At 50.1% G+C, this 18531-nt stretch overlaps 1 protein-coding gene and 1 pseudogene across 12 annotated transcripts in view; both read left to right on the top strand.

Moving 5' to 3' along the window:
* The window catches only part of LOC148106682 (uncharacterized), a 40707-nt gene extending 28958 nt beyond the window's left edge, over positions 1–11749 (top strand). For 5 of the 12 annotated variants that reach the window (XR_015723625.1, XR_015723626.1, XR_015723632.1 and 2 more), the window contains 2 exons: positions 310–4844; positions 5921–11749. Coding sequence is in view for 1 of the 12 variants with exons in the window: in XM_087860585.1 (XP_087716711.1) it covers positions 1086–1224; positions 2480–2597; positions 4770–4844; positions 6365–6440 (408 nt within the window). In the remaining 11 variants the exon portion in view is untranslated. The remainder of the gene's footprint in view (positions 1–309; positions 4845–5920) is intronic. The other 7 variants (XM_087860585.1, XR_015723635.1, XR_015723634.1 and 4 more) reach the window with 7 other exon arrangements.
* A 1389-nt stretch (positions 11750–13138) lies between these two features.
* LOC148106681 (thyroid receptor-interacting protein 11 pseudogene) lies at positions 13139–17841 on the top strand (annotated as a pseudogene).
* Positions 17842–18531: the final 690 nt, after the last annotated feature.

Here is an 18531-nt window from a genome sequence, read left to right as displayed (position 1 = left end):
CTGACCTGAGCCAAAGGCAGACGCTTAACCAACAGCCACCCGGGTGCCCCAAGGGGCAATTTATTTGTAAGATCGTTAATTCCATTAAATCATTAAATAGATTGTACTTACTTTGCTTGTAGCAGCTTTGAATTAAATTTAAAAAAGGAAGAGAATGTGAAAGTCACTCTTTCTCCCATGAAGTCCACAATAACCCGCTGACCCGGAGGAAGAGCAGAAGGGTCCTGATTTGCTTTTCTCCTGGCGTGTGCTCTGCAGGGATGATATCCCACCTCACTGAGCAATAGCTTGTCTCTGTCTCTCTCTCAGGATATTTCGCTCACGTCCATGGCGTCAGTCCGCTTTTAAAGGCATTTCTACGGAAGACAGAATGTCATTGTCAAATTCTAAATCTTGGGACTGGGACGGATACCACCTCTGGAGATTAAAGGTAAATGAAAATTCTGCCTCTTCTTTCCCAAATTGTTTCACCTGTGAAGGTGCCCGCCTGGTTCAGAAATGTTAAAATATATTCAGAGGGAATGCAGTGACGGTCTGTCTCGCGCCCCTGTCCCCAGATGCTTGCACCTGCTGCCCCCGTCAGCCACATACTTAGTGTCCCCAGAGCCCTGGTGAAGGATGGGTGCCTTTCATCTCATCCTTTGCTGTTACAAACAGGGCTTAGGATAAAAATCCTAGTAGACATTTCCTCTGCATGGGTGGAAGAACCCTGCCCGTGGAATTATGAGAGCCAGAGCCCCTGCATCTGCCATATTGGCAATAACGAAGATTTTATTGTCATCCTGCTAGTGTCTTTGATACAGGCTGGAGGTGCACACGGCTGGGTGATTGTGCGATGACACAAAGGCCTTTTGCAGCTATTACCTGATTTGGTCCCTCACCTGCTCTGTTAGGGAGCAAGAACAGGTGTAACTATGCTCACTCACAGGAAAGGAGACGAGTCTGGTTAGTGGCAGAACTGGGACCAAATGGGCAGCAGCTCCTCCAAATCCAGGTTCCTTCCCTGTTCTCTACACAGAGCCTGTGCTTGTTCAGGGGGGTCTCTGCGGTCTGTTGGGCTGTGGTGCGTCTGTACCTCAGTGACCATGGTGTGGTGGAAGGAACGGGAGCAGAAGGCAGTGGCAGAACGTGTGCAGTGTGAGTGGAAGGCATTGGAGAAATGCCTCCTCTCGGCCCGACACCGTTTCGACTTGGTCCCGACATTTGGATTCTCCCCGCTGTCACGTACGTGGGTTAATAATGAACAAATCTGACATTTTTATTCCTGGGAACAAGGTACATTGAGACTTAGGTACCCCTTCCAAGAAAAAGGTTCTCTCTCAGGAGTGAGGAAGGCGAAGAGCACAGGGTCAGTAAGATATTGTGGAGGTGTTTTGTTTTGTTTGATAATTATATTGGTCCAAAGGGTTTTTTTAAATATATATGTTTCTTAAATAATAAAAAATAAACAATGCTTCTTTGCTTCTTGGAGCCTGGGCCTGTCGGGCCAAATTTAGCCCACTCAGCTATCGTCGTAAATAAAGTTTTATTGCAACACAGCCACTCCCATTTAGCTGCATCTTCTCTATGGCTGCTTTACCAGCATGACAGCGGAGTTGAGTAGTTCCAAGAGAGGCTGTCTGGCCTGCAAAGACTAAAATACTTTCTGGCCATTTACAGTAAATTTGCTAATCCCTGTATTGAGAGGTATGTGCTTGTAGAACGGGGCAGGGAAAATCTTGGCTGCCAGTCTCGTTGTCTCATGCACCTTCCCCCGGGATGTTCCCCCAGCTGCACCAGCAGAGGCAGCGGGTCACAGGCTTTTTGCTGCCGCCATCGTGGGAGCTCGTTCTGTATGACCTCCGGGGCCCAAGACTTTGGGCAGTTGAAGGCTCCCCACTTCGGGCAGCGGGCACCAGGAGGGCCCAGGAAAGCCAGTACCATCACAGAAACAGAATAAAGGGGCAGTGAATCCCTTTAAGGGACCTCAGCTGATCGGTGTCTCCCGACTTCTGTTTTCACACAACCCAAGGATCAAGGACGCAGAGGGTGGGTCTCACCTCGGGCAGCCCGTGCTGCGGTTGGCCCTGCGGGATCCCTTCCAGTCCAAGGGCTGTGCTTCCTCACGGCGGTCCCCAGCTGCCATCCAGGAGCCGGTCCTGTCTTCGGTGTCTTTCTTGCCTCCTGTGACTCGCCAGCTTTCAGTGAGTGGCGTGTCAGACGGGCTCAGGGAATCCCAGAGTCGAAAGTGGAAACATGTGCTGCAGCCATTTTGCTCCTTTTCGAAAGCCCAGAAAGAAGCTGTCTGTTCCTTAGAGGCTCGAGGTGTGCCTTTTGGTAGCTTTCCCTCCCCAGTGACCCCTTAGTCAGTTCTTCTGAAGGTCAAGTAGCTGATGCATGGGGAGTTCTTTTTTTTTTTTTTTTAAAGATTTGACTTTTATTGGGGGGGGAGGGGCAGAGGCAGAGGAAGAATCTTAAGCAGACTCCCCTCTAAGCACAGAGCCCAATGCTGCGCTGGATCCCAGGACCCTGAGATCGTGGCCTGAACTGAAATCATCGTCGGCCGCTCACCCGACTGAGCCAGCCAGGCGCCCCAAGGGGAAGCTCTTTATACTAAAGTAAGAAGTCCTACAGAAGATGTGGGAGTGTATGCTGTCCTTCATCTGCTTTTAATTGTTCTCATTGTCTTTGGGAATTTTAGACTCTCCTTACCCTTTCCTGTCGTGGGAGTAATGTTCTGGAAGGGTGCTGTGGAGTTTCCTAGCAGAAGTTAGTTCTCGTCTGCCCTAAGCCTTTCCTCCCAGTAGCCTCAGCTAGCTCGTCCATCGCCGCGCTCTGCAGACGGGCAGGCATGTGTGGCAGCTCTGAGAGTGAATGGTTGAGATGGGTGAGCCTGTCTTTTCTGATACATCACGAAGCGGTCCTTTACTCTCTCCTGCTGTGTCCCTCTGTCACCCTCCCTCTCCCCCAAACCAGACCCTCTGATTTTTCCACTAGGTTGGGGGTAGCTGGACCTATGGTCCTGAAACTTAACCCATAGGGATCACCTCCTACTAGAAAATGCTTGCTTGTGATTTCTGACCCCATCTTGCCAACCCCTAAGACAGCGACCCTCCCCCATCCCTGCTTCCCATCGCTCCTGACTGTCTACATAGGTGAGTTAATATACATACTACATACTACCGTCTACATACACGGTGCTCTTCCCTGCACAGTTGTTCACATCAGAAACAGGGGTGTCATCCTGACCCCCGCTTTTCCTTTGGCCCAGCCTGCACCGGCGACTCCACCACCGGATTCTGGACACCGGCATCTGTGTTTCTCTTTGTCTTTCCCCTTTGACCAACTGGTTCTGTATTTCTGGAATAGAAGTAAGGTGGACACGAGGGTGTTAAAAGCATGCATGGCGGGGGGGATGCCGAACAGTCAGCAGGTTGTGGAGCGCCTTGTTTCTTGCCAGGCCTCAGGGGTGTGAGGAGCTGTTGCAGGAGACACGCAGTGTGTGGTTGAAACAGGCCAGAAAGGGGTGTCCTTGCAGTTGGTGAGCTGAGGAGAGAATGCGTTCGAGAATCCTCCTCAGGGCTGAGTGAGTGAGTGGACACGACAGAGATGGGGGGAATGTGCTAGGAGCCCAGGGGGTGACCAGGCTGGGGAGGCAGGTGGTGGAGCAGGGCCGTTAGTGTGTCTCTCTATGTGTGTGTGTGTGTGTCGTTCTCTGTGAGTCTCTGCGTGTGTGTGTCTGTGTCTCTGTGTTTGTGTCTTTGTGTCTCTGCCTCTCTGTGTGTCTGTGTGTAGGGGTCTGTGTGTCTACATGTCTGTATTTTGTATCTCTGTTTCTGTGTCTGTCTCTTCTGTCTGTGTGCCGCTGTGTGTGGGTCTTTGCATCTCTGTGCGTATGACTGTCTTTGTCTAACTCAGTGTGTATGTTTGTGTGTGTGTGTCTCTGTGTGTGGCTTTCACACTTTCTCTACTGCAGCCCACAGTAAAAATACATGTACAGCCCAGGCCAGGCCCCACATCTGTGTACCCGTGTCAGTAAATCAAAGGCACACCCTTGGCGCTTACTAGCGCAGGTCCTGCTGTGCGTGTGGCTTGTATATTTATTTCCTCATGAGTCCTCACAACCCCGTGAGGTGCAGTCAGTTTCTCTACTGTGCACACGAGGAAAGCTTGGCCCAGGGAGTTTAGTGACTTGCAGCGCCTCACAGCAGACACGTGGTGGATGGCATCTGACCCCCATTCCCTGGCTGCAGACCCCTGCCCTTTCCCACCCACCGTAGGCGACTCTCACAGAAAAACGTAAATGTACCACAAGACAGTGCTCGCCCTCACTGACGGGGATGCTTTGTGATGTTTGCTGTTGTATCCTATTTGATCCCGCACATGCTGGCCCCGACCCCTCCCCCCCAAACACACAATTGTTTCCTGACCCTCTCTAATCTGTCTCAGTCTGCTTTTTGGAAAATCTGTTAGCTCCTACTTCCCCAGCGCCTCTCAGTGCCTCCCCACCTCCATGCCAGTGGCTGCTCCCCCAGTTCAGGCTCCCTGTGAATTCTTCCCTGGACCTTCTTCCTGGACGGCTCTGAGAATCTCCTAACATTTGTCCTCTATCCATTCTCCACACAGAGACCAAAGTCACCTGAAAAGTACCTTTCTGACCATATCGTTCCTGATTTAAATCCCTGAAATAGCCCGTTGCTGTTTGGGGCTTAGTACTCGGTACATGATGATGGTCAGTAAATGTATGCGGGAATACAGAATTAGCAAACTTGCTGTGTATTTTTCCTCAGGATGAAGATCTCCCATGAAAATATTTTTGAGGTCGACTTTGCAGTGATTGTCACGAGAAAGCTGCCCAGCATCCAGTAAGTGTGGCTTGGACCAGAGGACAGAGCCGGGCAGAGTCAGAGGCAGCGGTCAGGAGGGGGCCGGATGCATGCTGGAGACCTCATTTTAGGGGGCCATCCCCTTGGACCCCCTCCCCGCTTTCTTGCTGGCCCCGGGACCTCATTCCAACCTGTCGAGCAGTCTTCCACATGCAATACACTCTCCCTTGTGACTGTTCTGTCCATGAACGTCATTTCTCTGAACCTTGAAATGACCTACACTAGTTTCATGATCTGAATTGTTCTGTGTATTCTGTCTACTTCGTTATCTCCAGGGCATAGAGAGGTGCCCAGCCCAGAGCAGATGCGTCGTCAATATTGTTTGAGCGAATGAATGGGAGGCTGAACTTAGTCATTTACGGTCTGTGAGATATTCCGGGGGCCACGCTGACCAGGTTTTAAGGAGTTTGCAGAGTTGTAGAGGGCGAGTTTGTGAATCTCTGCTGGGAGCTTTTGTAGCACCGTGTGCAATGCTTCCCTTGCATCCCCTCATTCAGTGCTCAGAGCAGCCTCGTGAATTCTGGTGGGGAAACCGAGGGAGAAGGCAGTGAAGCGAATTTCCATCATGGCACCTGTGAAGGAAGGGGTGGAGCTGAGATTTAAGCCCTGGCCTCAAGCCCGAGGGTTTGGAAGGGAACTCCCTTCCTTCTTTTTAAATGAGTGATTTCAATAAAATGCCAAGAATTGCCTTTAAAAAAAATTTTGGTGAGCATAAAAGTTTCAGCTTGTCCTTCAAGGATTTCTAATTCTCATCATCTGGAAATAGTTTTCACGTATGAGGTTGATCTAGTTTACCCTATGAAAACAAGGTTTTCACCCTTTCCGAATACAGGATTCCGTTACAGAAAATATGCTGTTCGGTTGCCGTCTGGCATCTGAGGCTGTGCCTCTGCAGACGATGTCCTAGCCTGTTGGGACCCCGAGTGAACTAAGAGGAAGCGGGCTCTCACTCAAGCCCAGAGGTGCTTCTGGGCTGAAAAACGCATTGGCCTTTGTATGGTTGTTGTGATGGAGGATTCGGCTCTCTGAGGTCTGATTTTTTGCATATCCTGGAGGAGGGAGTCATCCCATCAACGTTACTCACTTCAAGTCTGAACAGGAGTCCTTTTTTCAGTGAACTGTGAGCAATGAGCACTGTGTTAAAGATTTTGTTTGAGAAGAGGCAGAAAACTGGAGACGACTTGGAAAACCTGGAACATCGGGAAAATCCTTGTTGACGTATCCTGAGCGATTTCTGAGTGTTCAGTATTTCATGATGAGATTGTGAGTGGGCATCGTATTCGGAGTGTCCTGCTTAGTGACCTCGCCGGAGCCCCGATCCACTGAAGTGTGAGTGTGTGTGCCGAGGGCCAGACGTCAGGAAGCAGACGGCCCTGTGGAGTGAGTGGCCCTTGCTTTGAACAGGAGCAGGATGTATGTGCCATTCCTGGAGTGGGTGTTTGTGGTTCTGCTGAAACTGAGCTCCTTGACTCATTTCTCTCTTTCCCATCTTCCCACAGAGTCAAGCCTTTCTTATCACAACCCATTACAGAACTACATTCGGGGGACCCACTTCAAATCGGCAAGTACCCTTAACCTACGTGGTACGATGTGCACTACAGAACGCTCTTTGCTTTTTTCCCCTTTTCCTTTTAAAAGGGGTGTGTGTTTGTGTCTGTGTGTGTCTGTCTGTCTGTCTGTCTGCACCTGCGGGTGAGCACTTGCGCTGTCACGCGGAGTGTACTTCTGCTGATACGTTTACACTACATCGCATTTACCACGAAGGAATTTAAAACAGATGTCCATAGGTCCCCGTTCTTCAGTCTTTACAAAATGGGTTTCAGTGATTTACAACCAGTGCAAAAGTAGATTTTTTCCTGAAAATCTCTGTTTCCAGCTTTCCTTGTGAACATCCAATCTGGCAGCATCAGACCCTAAGTCCTAGGTGGCTGCTTCATGGAGGGGGGCTGTCATCCTCCCGTCCCGCCCCCACTGCTCCCCGCTGTCTTGTACCTGATCTGCTCCACCTGTTATATCACCTCCTCGGCCCCTGTGCTCCAGGTTTCCCCTCACGTTTTAAGTATGAGTGTTTCCAGCAACTCCCTGCTCACCTCTAAGCCTTTCAGTCCAAGGTAAACCTCTTCCAGAATGTTCCATCGTTTTCAGTCTGTGTCTGGCAGAGTATTCGGGGGCTTACTAATAATTCAGGTCAGAGGACATGCCCAGAGAGGATGGCCTTCTGGGATGGTGGACACAGATAACACAGGAAACATGAGACAGCGAGACAGGCCTCTGTGCAACCACAGTGCCACAGTCATGCTCCTGGTGAAGAGACTCCCAGAAAGAACATCTCCCCCATCCTTCGTTTCCGTCCTACAGATTATAAGTAGAACCTGTGCAGGCTGTGCCATGTGCTGGCCTGGCTGTTTTCTCCACACTGTCGCTATCATAACTTTCTGTATATTTGGTGAATACTTGTGTCGGAATGATTACCTATAATGAAGGAGCTAACGCTTTGCATTACCTTTGATCCATCGATGCAGAAATGTATGAAGTAGAAAGTAAAGACCGGGCATAATCTCTCCCCCCACCAAGATAACCAGTGTTCAGAGTGTTTTCTCCTATGGATGAACAGTACACCTAGAGACGGATAAATATCACACATGAAAACACAAATACAGTCCAGTGCCTGGCACCTAGAAGGGTCAGTAAGTTTTTGCTGAAAGACTGTACATATACACTGAATAAATACATAGGTTGTAGTTCAATATATATCTGTTGAATGAGTGAATCTACATTTCGTAAAATAAATAGATTTATGTATAATTTTAATAAAAGGGAATAATTGACACGTCCTGTTTTGTAACTATTCTGGATCCTAGTAACTCATGGCTGTGCTTCTATTGTCATTTATAGTTCGGCCTCATTATTTCTGATGGCTTTCTAGTTCTCCTTTGCATGGAAATTCCATTTTACTTAATGTATTCAGTACTGATGGTCCTTTAGATAGCTGCATTTTATATGGTTTTCTATTAAACAGTGTTGTAGAAAGCACAGGTACAGGTGCGTATGTGCAGGAATTGCTGGCTCAAGGAATTGCCCCTTATGAATTCTAATAGCCACTGCCAAACTGTTCTTCAAGATCCTCTTTACTAATTTGTATTTTCACAAGAGTAGATGACGGTTCTCTTTCCCTACAAAAGACACGATGTAATACTTAGTGTATTCTGACCAGCACTCCTTCTCCCCTGCTGGTAACAGCACCCAGTGTTCTCTGGGGGACCAGTACTCCCCCATTGCCATTCCCTGTGGTTTGGGTGGGGCTGACTCCATTTGCATTTCCAGGGCATGGCATGGGACCCAGCCAGACATCTTCAGAGTCTGTCCTGGGGCTCTAGCCACAGTGAAAAGTAGTCTATGTCCCTCTGGGACTTGAACTGAGGAGGGAGGAAACCTGGGTGGGGCAGGGGTGTCTCCTTGTGGACACAGCCTGTCTAGAGAGTGGAACCCCTGGATCCAGCCCTGGCTGCAGCCATAGTCCTTTTGGACTCTGGGTCACATATGAGCCAGTAAAGTTCCCATCTTGGCTTAGGGCAATTCGAGTTGGGTTCTCTTACAAGGAAAAGAGACCTAATCAATAGGAGAGAACATTGAAAGTCGTGCTTACACATGGGAGGAAAGGCTCTGCTCCAATTTCCTTCTGGTCTGTTTGTTTGGTTTTGGTACCTCAGTCCATTCACTCAGAGTGGAGTGTTGCTCACTGTATTAGCTGTCCCTCTCTAAACACTTGTCTCATGGTCTATAATTATTTCTTGCTTGTCTGTCTCTTCCACAGATCTATTGAGCCCCTTCAGGGCAGAAACTGGATTGTGTTCACTTGTGATTCTTTAATACCTTGAACAGTACACAGTGTGGCCTCCATAAGTGCCCCTTGATGAATCAGCCATCCTAATTCTCTTCTTTGGGACCCCCCTGTCATGAGACCACCACATAGCCTCATGTCTGTGATACACAACCATCTTCTGAAACACGCTCATCCTCCCATTGTAAACACATCACATCATGAGAACTCCCTCCTTGCAGCCATTCCTAATGCTCCCCCATGTTCGTCTCATGGAACCTCACTGTGCGGTTGCTGACAAGGTCCTTGTTCTTGGGAAGACAACATGGCCTTTTATGAATGGATAACACACACGATGGGCATGCCATTCACACACACGACTTCACTCATGGGCGAAGGGGACCTACGCTTTCTAGCCTTCCTCTTGAGTGCAGTGCACCCAGAATCCCACTTCTGATGTCTGTCAGTAACACGATAACACAGAATCACAATTCTAGGCTCTCTCCTGCCTCCGTGTTTCCTCCCTCTGCCTTGACAATGACCGGAGTGGAAGGAATACAGATATGTCGAGGAAATCGACAGCAGTGAAGCAAAAGCTTCCCCAGAAAAACAGTTTTGACTTTGGGAGCATAACTGCCACACCCTTCATAGCTCTGTAATAGCCTCGGCTTCCACTGGCATCGAGCAATAAAGATTTTCAAACAGAGTCAAAGGTCAGGGCCAGAATTACAGTCCCAGTAGGAATCACCACTGACTCTATCCAGTTTTCATTTTCCCATACTTGGGCTCACACCGCCAGGGCGATCTGGTAGGAACTAGATTTACACTGGATTTGATAGTCTTTGTGGAGTTTCTACCCTGTGCTAGGCAGCACAGCAGACCCTGGGAGATGAAAGAGAAAGACAGCAAGGGCTCTCAAGGCATTTTGTTTACTGGAGAACAATAACAAGTAAAGAGGCCACTGCATCATAGAAAACCAGGTGCTGTGTGGACTTAGGAACGTTCCCCGGGATGGGGCCATCCATTCTCTGTCGGAGCATCAGGGAAGGCCTTTTAGAGGCAGACACCTTGGCCTGGAGAGCTGAAGAATGAGTAGGAGGCAGCTACAGGGCTGGTGTGGTGAAAGGAACTCCGGAGAATCTCAGGTAGAGGCTAAGAGGTAAGAATGCTCGGCCTGCTCCATAAACTAGAAGTGGGGCACGTATGGCCAGAATCCAGGTGTGAAGAGAGAAGCTGCTACAGAGGAAGCTGGGGCCAAAGAGGGGCCGACTGGCTTGGTAGCTTGAAAAGGCCCAGAACTGGGGCCCCTGGGTGGCTGAGTTGGTGAAGGCTCTGCCTTCGGCTCAGGTCATGATCCCAGGGTCCTGGGATAGGGCCCCAGGTCAGGCTGCGTTCTCAGTGGGGAGCCTGCTTCCTCCTCTCCCCCTGCAGCTCCCCCTGCTTGTGCTCTTTCTCTGTTAAATAAAATTAAATAAATAAATAAATAAATAAATAAATACCTCAGAACTTTGCACAAAAAAAGCAAACACCCCTTTCCTGATACAGTATATAAAGAGGCCAGAATGACAACATGACAAATCAGTCTTGACAGTCATTGAATATTGATTTTACAAGGCATGTTACTAAGAATGCAAAGGGAGGCGGGGGTAAGAAAGCTCACAAGGAATTATCTTAGGATTCATTTACAGATTCTCTGTTGAATCATTGGCCCCCACTCCTGAAGAGGGAGCAGAAGGACAAAGCACAGGCTGATACCCTGTGACATTCCTCCAGGAAACTTCCAACTATCTTAATGTTAATACCTTGCTAGAAGGGAAAACAACCTTAACCTGACAATGGCAAGGTCTCCAGTATCCTCTTTAGCGTAGGAAAGTTCTTTTGAAGCCCTCCCTTTTCTTTCCCTCTCCCAACTCCCAAGTATGTAATCAGTTGCCCCCACAACCCCATTACAGCAGCTCTTTCTGCCCAGGGATCCTGTCCCAGTGCTTTAAGAAAACCAGCATTTTGCCCTAAAGACGTCTCAAGAATTCTTTCTCGGGCGTTGGCTCGAGATCTCAGCCCACCAAACCTCACCTGCCTTCCAAAACTACATCACTACTATCCTGTCTACCTCCCGCTGGGCATTATTTCTATCATTTCCTACAAATGACAGAAAAGTAGGCAGCACTAGGCTTAGGGGACAGGCATCAACTCTGGCAACAGGATAAATGCACACTAAGGTAATAGGGTGGGGTAGCAACACAATTAAACAACAAAACTAAGCCACTAAGCAAAAAGTTATGGTGGGGGGGGGGGACCCAAACCTTAAACAAGGAAACTGAAGAAATGGGAGGGGAAGTCAAAGTATTTTGGTACAGACACACACACGGAACTATCCGCACGTGTTCTGGCCAAGTCAAACTCCCCCTTTGACCCAACTTTTGGAAAAAAAGAAGCAAGAGCTGTGGAAGACTCACACCTTCATGTCTCTGCCCAGCAAAAACAGTCACTAGGTCCAGTACAGCTAACTGCCCTAAAAGACCTTGAAAGATGTGTCCCAGATAACTGGGCACATGACAGTCACCTCCAGGACCTCTCAAAACCACCAGTGGTTCCTGTTCCAACAGCCTGGTGGTCTGCAAACCCTGGTGTCTTCTGTCATTTCATAATGGAGAATGTTTCCTGTCAAGCATGAAAACAGTCCCCAAGAAACCTGGAGAAGGATCTGCTTCCAAATCCAAAGGGAGAAAGGCTTTTTAAAAAGCTATTAAAGAGCTAAACTAAAAGTCGGCCCAAGGCGTTTCCACAATTCTTTCCACCCAGGTCCCAATTTGTCAATATCAAAAACTTGGGCAGTCGGGTCCATAGGGGCCCGGGTTTGGGAACAGCAACACCTGTACAGCCCCTGCATGGACCACCGAAACTCCCTGGGCGCATCGGATGGGCTCTGATCATCCCTTCCTTATTTACTGCCATCAGGCACTTGGACGTGGAGGGTCCGCAGCAGCAGGGCGAACCTGAAAGGCTGAGGACACCACCCCCAGAGCACAGCATCCGCCTGGCCTCAGGCACAAGGGTTACCTGAGTTTTCACCTGGGGCAAACCCCGGGGGAGGTCAGGGGAAGGCCGGGGGAGGTCAGGGGAAGGCTTGGGTCCACTCCCTCCTGGGCGATGCTCTGCGGGCCTAGACAATGGGCGGCGGGATGACGACCCACCCCGCTGCTCCCCGGGGGCTCTGGCGCTGGCCCAGAGCTGGGCTCCAGGTCGCGACGTGGCGCAGCCCGGTCCCAGATCCCGCGTGCTGCAAGGGATCGAGCGCGCGGCCCAGAAAACAGCCGGCCCTGCCGAGCCGGCCAGGCCAGCGTCCCCAATCGGCTCATCCCGTGCCAACCCAGATCGGCGCACTCGCCTACCCGCGGTCTAGCTGGCCCCTGCTTCATGCAGTTGGATTGCTTCTTCCTGGTGGAGGCGGCTGACCAAGGGGCTTGGGCAGGGCAGCTTGGGAACCACTCCGAGGGCTGCATCACCTCAGGGCCCAGGTGGCTGTGGAGCTGTTCCTGGAGGGTCGCCCCGCCCTCTCTGCCTCTCATCCATTGGCACCGCCCACCGGGGGCCTTGTGGGACCAGGCAAGGGGTGTGGTTCCCAGCCCCTCCTCCACCCAAGGCCTGAACCCCAGGCCTCTCTGTGAGATGCCAGGAGCCCCCTATCCAGCACGGTCTTCGCCACCGCCCGCGACCCCCTCCCCGGTCTAGGCCGCACACCTGCGGGAGGCAGTTGATGGGTCACAGCGCTCCCGGCCGCCAGTGAACCAGCAAACCCAGGAGTGGGACTCACTGTCCCCGCAGGCTAACGAGGCAGGGAGGGACAGGTCACTCTGGAGCCTCTGGAGGTTGGAAATGCCCAAAGTCTCTTGAGCGCCATGCCTTACACGTGTGTAGACATTTGTCAAATGCACCTAGGACCTTCACTCCTAGGAGGATGGGTGCGTGGGACTGTGTACCTTTCACCTCCATTAAAAAGATTCTGTTGCGTGGAAAGCACACGCGAAAGGAGTTTGTGTACTGTGATACCACTTAGGGGGAAAGTCGAGGGCCAAGTGAATTTTGTGTGGGCAGGCACCTGGGGGCGGTGAGGCATGAGCATGCACTCGGGACCCGCCCAGGACCGCCATGAAAGCGGGGGAAGAAGCGGAAGGGGCCCAGCCCTGGCGTGAGAAGTCGTGGGGATGAGCGGCTGGGACCGGGACCAGTGGCCAAAGACGGCCTTGGAAAAGACCAAGGCCTTGGCCTTTCCTAAGGACCTGGCCTGCAGAGGGGAGGGGGGCCGGGCCCACGCAAGCGTTGCCTAGAAACGCTTATTGTCTTGGGATTCTTAGGCTCGCGCAGGCAGGGGTTCTGGGACACTTGGCGGGGTAGTCCGACTGCACTGGACGCTTTTCCACAGCGGACCAGGACAGTTTTATGACCCGCAGAGATGTTGCCTTGGGTTGGTGGCCTGGGCTCTGGCCTAGACCATTCCCCAGGGGAAGTGGATGGCAGAGAGCCTTGCTTCACCAGCCACATTGATTTCACCGGGCACGTGGGAAAGGGAACTTCCACTGGCGAGGAGATGGACTTCGCCGACCTCATCACATCACAGGCACAAATCAACAGACTGCTGAAGGACATCGAAACACTGGAGGCTGAGGTTAGTCACTGGAGGCGTTTGTCTCAGTCGTCATCAAAGATACTAGACTCCAGTGAAATTTGGAAACTGAAGACCACCATCAGGGACCTAGAACAACAACGGATGAAGAAGCTAGACGAACACCAACTTGAAGTATCGGTATTACAGAGTCTCCACAAGAAGCAACTGGCCGACGTCATTGAGAGGCACCGCCAACAACTACGTGAGTATGAGCAAAGGGAAAGTGAGCTTGGACGGGTGGAGCAACAACTTGCAGAGATGGAGCGGCTGAACGACAATCTGAAGAACGTTGCTTCTGATGTCAGAGCAGAAAACCAGAAGTTGGTTTTGGCACTCCAAGATGTAAGACACCAGCTGGAAGAATCGATTCTCCGTCACAACGAGGAGTGTCTGGAAAACAACATTGCTGTGAGGGCTTTAAAGATCGAAAAAGGGCGGTTAGTAGCGAAATTGTGTCGGACTGAGAAGAAGGCGTTGGAAGAGAAGAGGAAGTACAAGCAAACCATCAAGAAATTGTTACCTTTAGAGCATGCACGTTTGATCCAACTCATGCAAGAGAAAGACCTGGAACTATTCCACCTCCAAAAGAAGATCGAGCAGATGGACGCCGACCACAGAGAAACCAAGGACATGCTGTCCTCTGCTTTGGAGGAGCAGAAGCAATTGACACAGGTCATTAAAGAAAAAGCCTCAAGAAGCAATGACCTTTTAGAGCAAACCGTGGAGGACAAAGACATGCGTCTCACCTCCGTGACCGCCGAAAATCATCATCTGAAAGAAGAACTGGAGCGCCTGAGACAACAGAGTCGCCCTGTACCTGTGGTTGACCCTAAAATCCTCGAACTGGAGTGTGAAGTCTTCCAACTGAACGAGTTAAAAGATGACCTCGAGGAGGAAGTAAAGGAACAACAGAAGATCATTCACAACCAGCAGCAGGGGAAGATAAGACTGCTTCAGTCTCTACAGGAGCAGAAGCAGAAAGTGGACCATCTTCAATCCCAGCAGGAGCAGCTGCATATTGAACGCGCTCAGCTCCTTGCAGCGAAAGACCAGGAGATTCAGAATTTGCAAGACACATTAGACCAAATGAAAGCCCAGCTGCCTGACAAAAGCCAGCACATTGCAGCAGAGCACTGTGACGACGTTCAAGTCACAAGCAGTCAGCCTCTTCCTAGAGAGAACGGAAGTGAGAAGCTTGATCCATCTAAAGGCGAAACTCAAAGATCAGTCCAAGGAATAAAAGAGCAAGAAGTGGAGATGAAGCTTCTAACTGAACAGAACATCCGATTGACCGAACACATCGATCGGCTGTCCAAAGAGGAGATTGGTAAACTAACTCAGATTATCCAGCAGAAGGATTTGGAGATCGAGGGTCTTTCCAGCAGAATCTCTGCAGCTTCTCAGCGCCAGCACGTGGACGTGGAGCGACTTCAGCAGCAATTGCAAGAGTGTGCTTCAAAAAGCGACCAAGTGTTGGCTGTCTTAAATGAGAAAACGAGGGAGAATAGCCATCTGACAAGGGAGTATCAGAAAATGACAGAGAGACTTGCTGCCAAAGAAGCAGAGCTCCAGAGGATGCAAGAGGAAAATCGGAAACTGTCCCCGAGAATTGAATGTAGTGGTCAGGAGATGTTTAGAGAAACGATTCAGAATTTATCACACATTATTCGAGAAAAAGACCTCGAAGTGGATGCCTTAAGTCAGAAATGTCAGACTTTATTGACCATCCTGCAGACCTCCAGCACTGGTGATGAGGTTCGCGGCGTTCACATCGATCAGTTCAAGGAGCTTCTGCGGGAACGGGACACGTTCAAACAGCGAGTGAAGATCATGGAAGAGTGGAAAGAGCAGGTGATGACCACGGTCGAAAACATGAAGCGGGGGGCATCCCAGCTTCAGAGCGATCTTCGCCAGCTCCAGGCGCGGGCTTGCACTGGCAGCGAGGAGGATTCCAAACTGCAGGCGACCTCTATGGACCTGATCCAGACTTACAGAGGCAAGGAAATAACCTTAGAACACTTAGAGAAGGACCTGGCACGAATTCAGCTCAGCATCGGGGAGAATTGCCACGCCAAGGATCTCCTCTTAGGGAAACTGGACGCGATTTTCCTGCAGCCCTCCCCTGACTCCTCAGAGCCAGCGGACTCTCTGAAGGCCATGACATCTGACGTAGTGAGCCAGTCTTCTCAGTTGCGCCAAGAGGAGGTAGAAGAGCTAAAAAAATCAATGCAAGAAAAAGATACAATGATTCGAACCCTCCAGGAAGAGAAGCAGAGATGGATGGATTCCGTGTCGGCCGCGTCCCCAGGAGAAGGCAAACAACAGGAACACGGGGATTCCGACATGGAGCCGCTGAAGGAGAAACAGGCCGTTCTGCAAAATTTCATTCCGGATCAAGAGCTCCGACTGCAAGCGAAAAGTTTGGGATTGCTTTCTTTGCAGGAGAACTTCAGTAGCCAAGTGAGTGAAAATGACCTTTTGAGGCAGGCAGTCACCGATTTGAAGGAGAGACTAGCAGATTTTGAAACGGATGTGTGTCAACTGAAAGAGGAAAATGCAAAGCTCGTGGAAACGTGTAGAGAAAAGGAAATGGAAAATCAGGCCTTGCAAGAGACCAACAGGCGGCTTTCCATGCTGCCGAGAGAGGAGGAATCCCAGTCCGCTGCGGTGGAAGCGAAGGCACTTGCTTTGGAGCAAGTATTGCGAGGGAAAGAAGAGGGCGAGACCGGGGAAGCGAAGCGGCTCGTCGATGCAGTTGCATCCGTGCAGGACCAGACAGTTGTGTGTCCACAGGAGAGAGAGGAAGTCCTGCTGACACTGACACAGAAACAAATGGAAACCTGTGCCCTCCAGAAGGAGGTGCACCATTTACGGGAGAGAGAATCACGCCTCACCCAGGAGCTGGAGAGACGGCGTCACGTCGCTTCAGAAGCCGAAGATTCTCGTCGCCGCGAAGCTTTGGTCTCAGAAGGCAAAGTGGCTCAACTCAGAGAGGAAGTGACGGTCTTGCAGGGAAAGCTCGTTTTGTCTTCCACGGCCTTGGAAAACGCGAGCCATCGAGCCAGTGTGCAGGTGCAGTCGCTGCGGGAGCAATTGCACATGGTCACCCAGCAGAAAGAGGAAGCCGCCTTCCAGCTTGCAGCCTCCCAGGAGGAAGGGAGGCAGTACGGTCACGTTCTAGCCGCCCTCAAGCTGGAACTCGCCGAGTGGATGGAAAAGGCAGACAGCCTAGAAGGGAAACTGAAGTCATTGCAGGGACGCTTCCAGAAAGCAAAGGCTGACTTGGGTCTGAAGGAAGACCAGCTCCAAGAAGTCAAGAAACAGAACGAGGTCCAGCAGGAAGTCCTGGAGGACACCCAGAAGAAACTGATGGACTTAGTAAGTAAGTCCGAAGGCATGGTGGACAAAACCCTCCTGAGGAGACTCTTCGTGGGCTCTTTGCAAGCACCTGATGCCGACCGGCAGGAAGCCTTAAGGTTGATGGCAGGCACGCTGGGGATCCAAGAAGACCAGATGCGCCAGCTGTTCAGTGAAAGGCCAGGTGGGGTTACCAGCTGGGTGACTGGGGGGCCTGGATCCAGAAGCGCCCCCAACACACCCGGGAAACCAAGTCACCGAGCTATGGCCAACAATTCTTTTTCAGGACTTTTCGTCCAGTTTCTAGAAGCGGAATCACATTCAGCTTCTCCACCACCTAAACCCTCTGCTTATGCCGTGAAGCCCCCAGATTCAGGAGGAAGGGGAAAAGTGGCTAAGAAACAAGGCCCACAACATCTGAACACTGCCCTAGGATCCACAGCCCGAAAAAAAGATGTGAAGCCCCGCACCACAGCTGTGTCTCTCATTACCCCCCCAGGACCAGAAACGGATGGATCGGAGCACCTTCTTCTAAATGCTGTCACTGATGCTTTCCCCACATACACGCCCCAAATACTGTCACCTGCCACGAAGGTTGGAATGGTGGCCACAGGCCCCTCAAAGAAATAGACGATTCTCAAGCCAGAGAGGAGACGGCTCTTTGAAGAACGCAAGTCACTCTGTGTGTCTACCTTAGCCCAAAATGGCCTTTTGCAAAACGTAATATATTTGCAGTTTTGCTTTCAGCTTAATAAAAATATTCTTTTATGACTTAACAAGAACAGAGGTCTTTTAATGACTGCAGAGGTATTCCCCAAACTGAAAACAGTGGTGACTTCTTATGAGAGTAGACATTGGTGGGGTTGGAGGCTGTGGTCCAAGGATACTTCCAATATTGTTTGTAATGCTGTAATGTTTTCACAAGGAGCAGGTATCTACATATACCCTGGGTAAGGAACACATCAACTGGTTTTAATGTTCCGAACTTACCAAATACACGAACACACACACCTCGTACGAGAAACAAGGTGAACAGCGTGAAAGTACAAGATGCGTACAATCAAAAAAAAATGTAAATTTGCTTTACTCAGCTAAGTCCCATTTCTCTCTCTTTTTTTTTCATTTTTAATTGTTGTTCCGTTTGTTTTTCTGTTGCCTAGGAAATCACTCTATGGGTAACGGGATTTCTCTCCGGCCTTTTAGAAATATATGTGTATTTGCCTATTTGGGAGTATAGTATTTTCTGACTTTTTTTTTTTTAAATCACTCTGCCTTAGAGATCTTCCAAAATGTGAATGAATTCCAATTTGTTCTTTAAAAGAAAACCCAGCATTTTATGGATATACCCTAAATTATTTAACTAGCTCTTATCATCAGGATTTAAGCGATTTTTATTCCAAATGTCCATGATGGACTGCCTAGTCCATTTTCTCAAAAGTCACTCCAAATCTTCATTTGCAGTTCAAGGCTAATTGCTCCATTGTATGCAGGAAACCATCCATTCAGACTTCTTTGCATTTTTACTTTAAGGTTTTACTTGTTTATTTGCCACAGAAAGTAGGGGAAGAGCACAGGCTGCAGGAGCTGCAGAGGGAGAGGGAGAAATAGGCCTGCAGCTGAGCAGGGAGCCCTATGTGGGGCTCAATCCTGGGACCCTAGGATCGTGACCCGAGCCAAAGGCAAACACACAACCAACTCAGCCACCCAGGTGCCCCAATACTGAGTCTTAATCTGAGGTTTTCCGTCACAGTGGATTCTACTGTCTCCATGTCAATTTCAACCCGCACTGAGACTTTTAAGGTGTAGGACAGGTGCTTCCCTAG

This window comes from Ursus americanus, unplaced genomic scaffold (genome assembly GCF_024610735.1).
Source record: "Ursus americanus isolate L20-20 unplaced genomic scaffold, mUrsAme1.1.p SCAF_159, whole genome shotgun sequence".
In the NCBI taxonomy this organism is placed as follows: domain Eukaryota; kingdom Metazoa; phylum Chordata; class Mammalia; order Carnivora; family Ursidae; genus Ursus; species Ursus americanus.
Note: the sequence above shows the minus strand (reverse complement) of the source record. Positions and strands in the feature narration are given on the sequence as shown.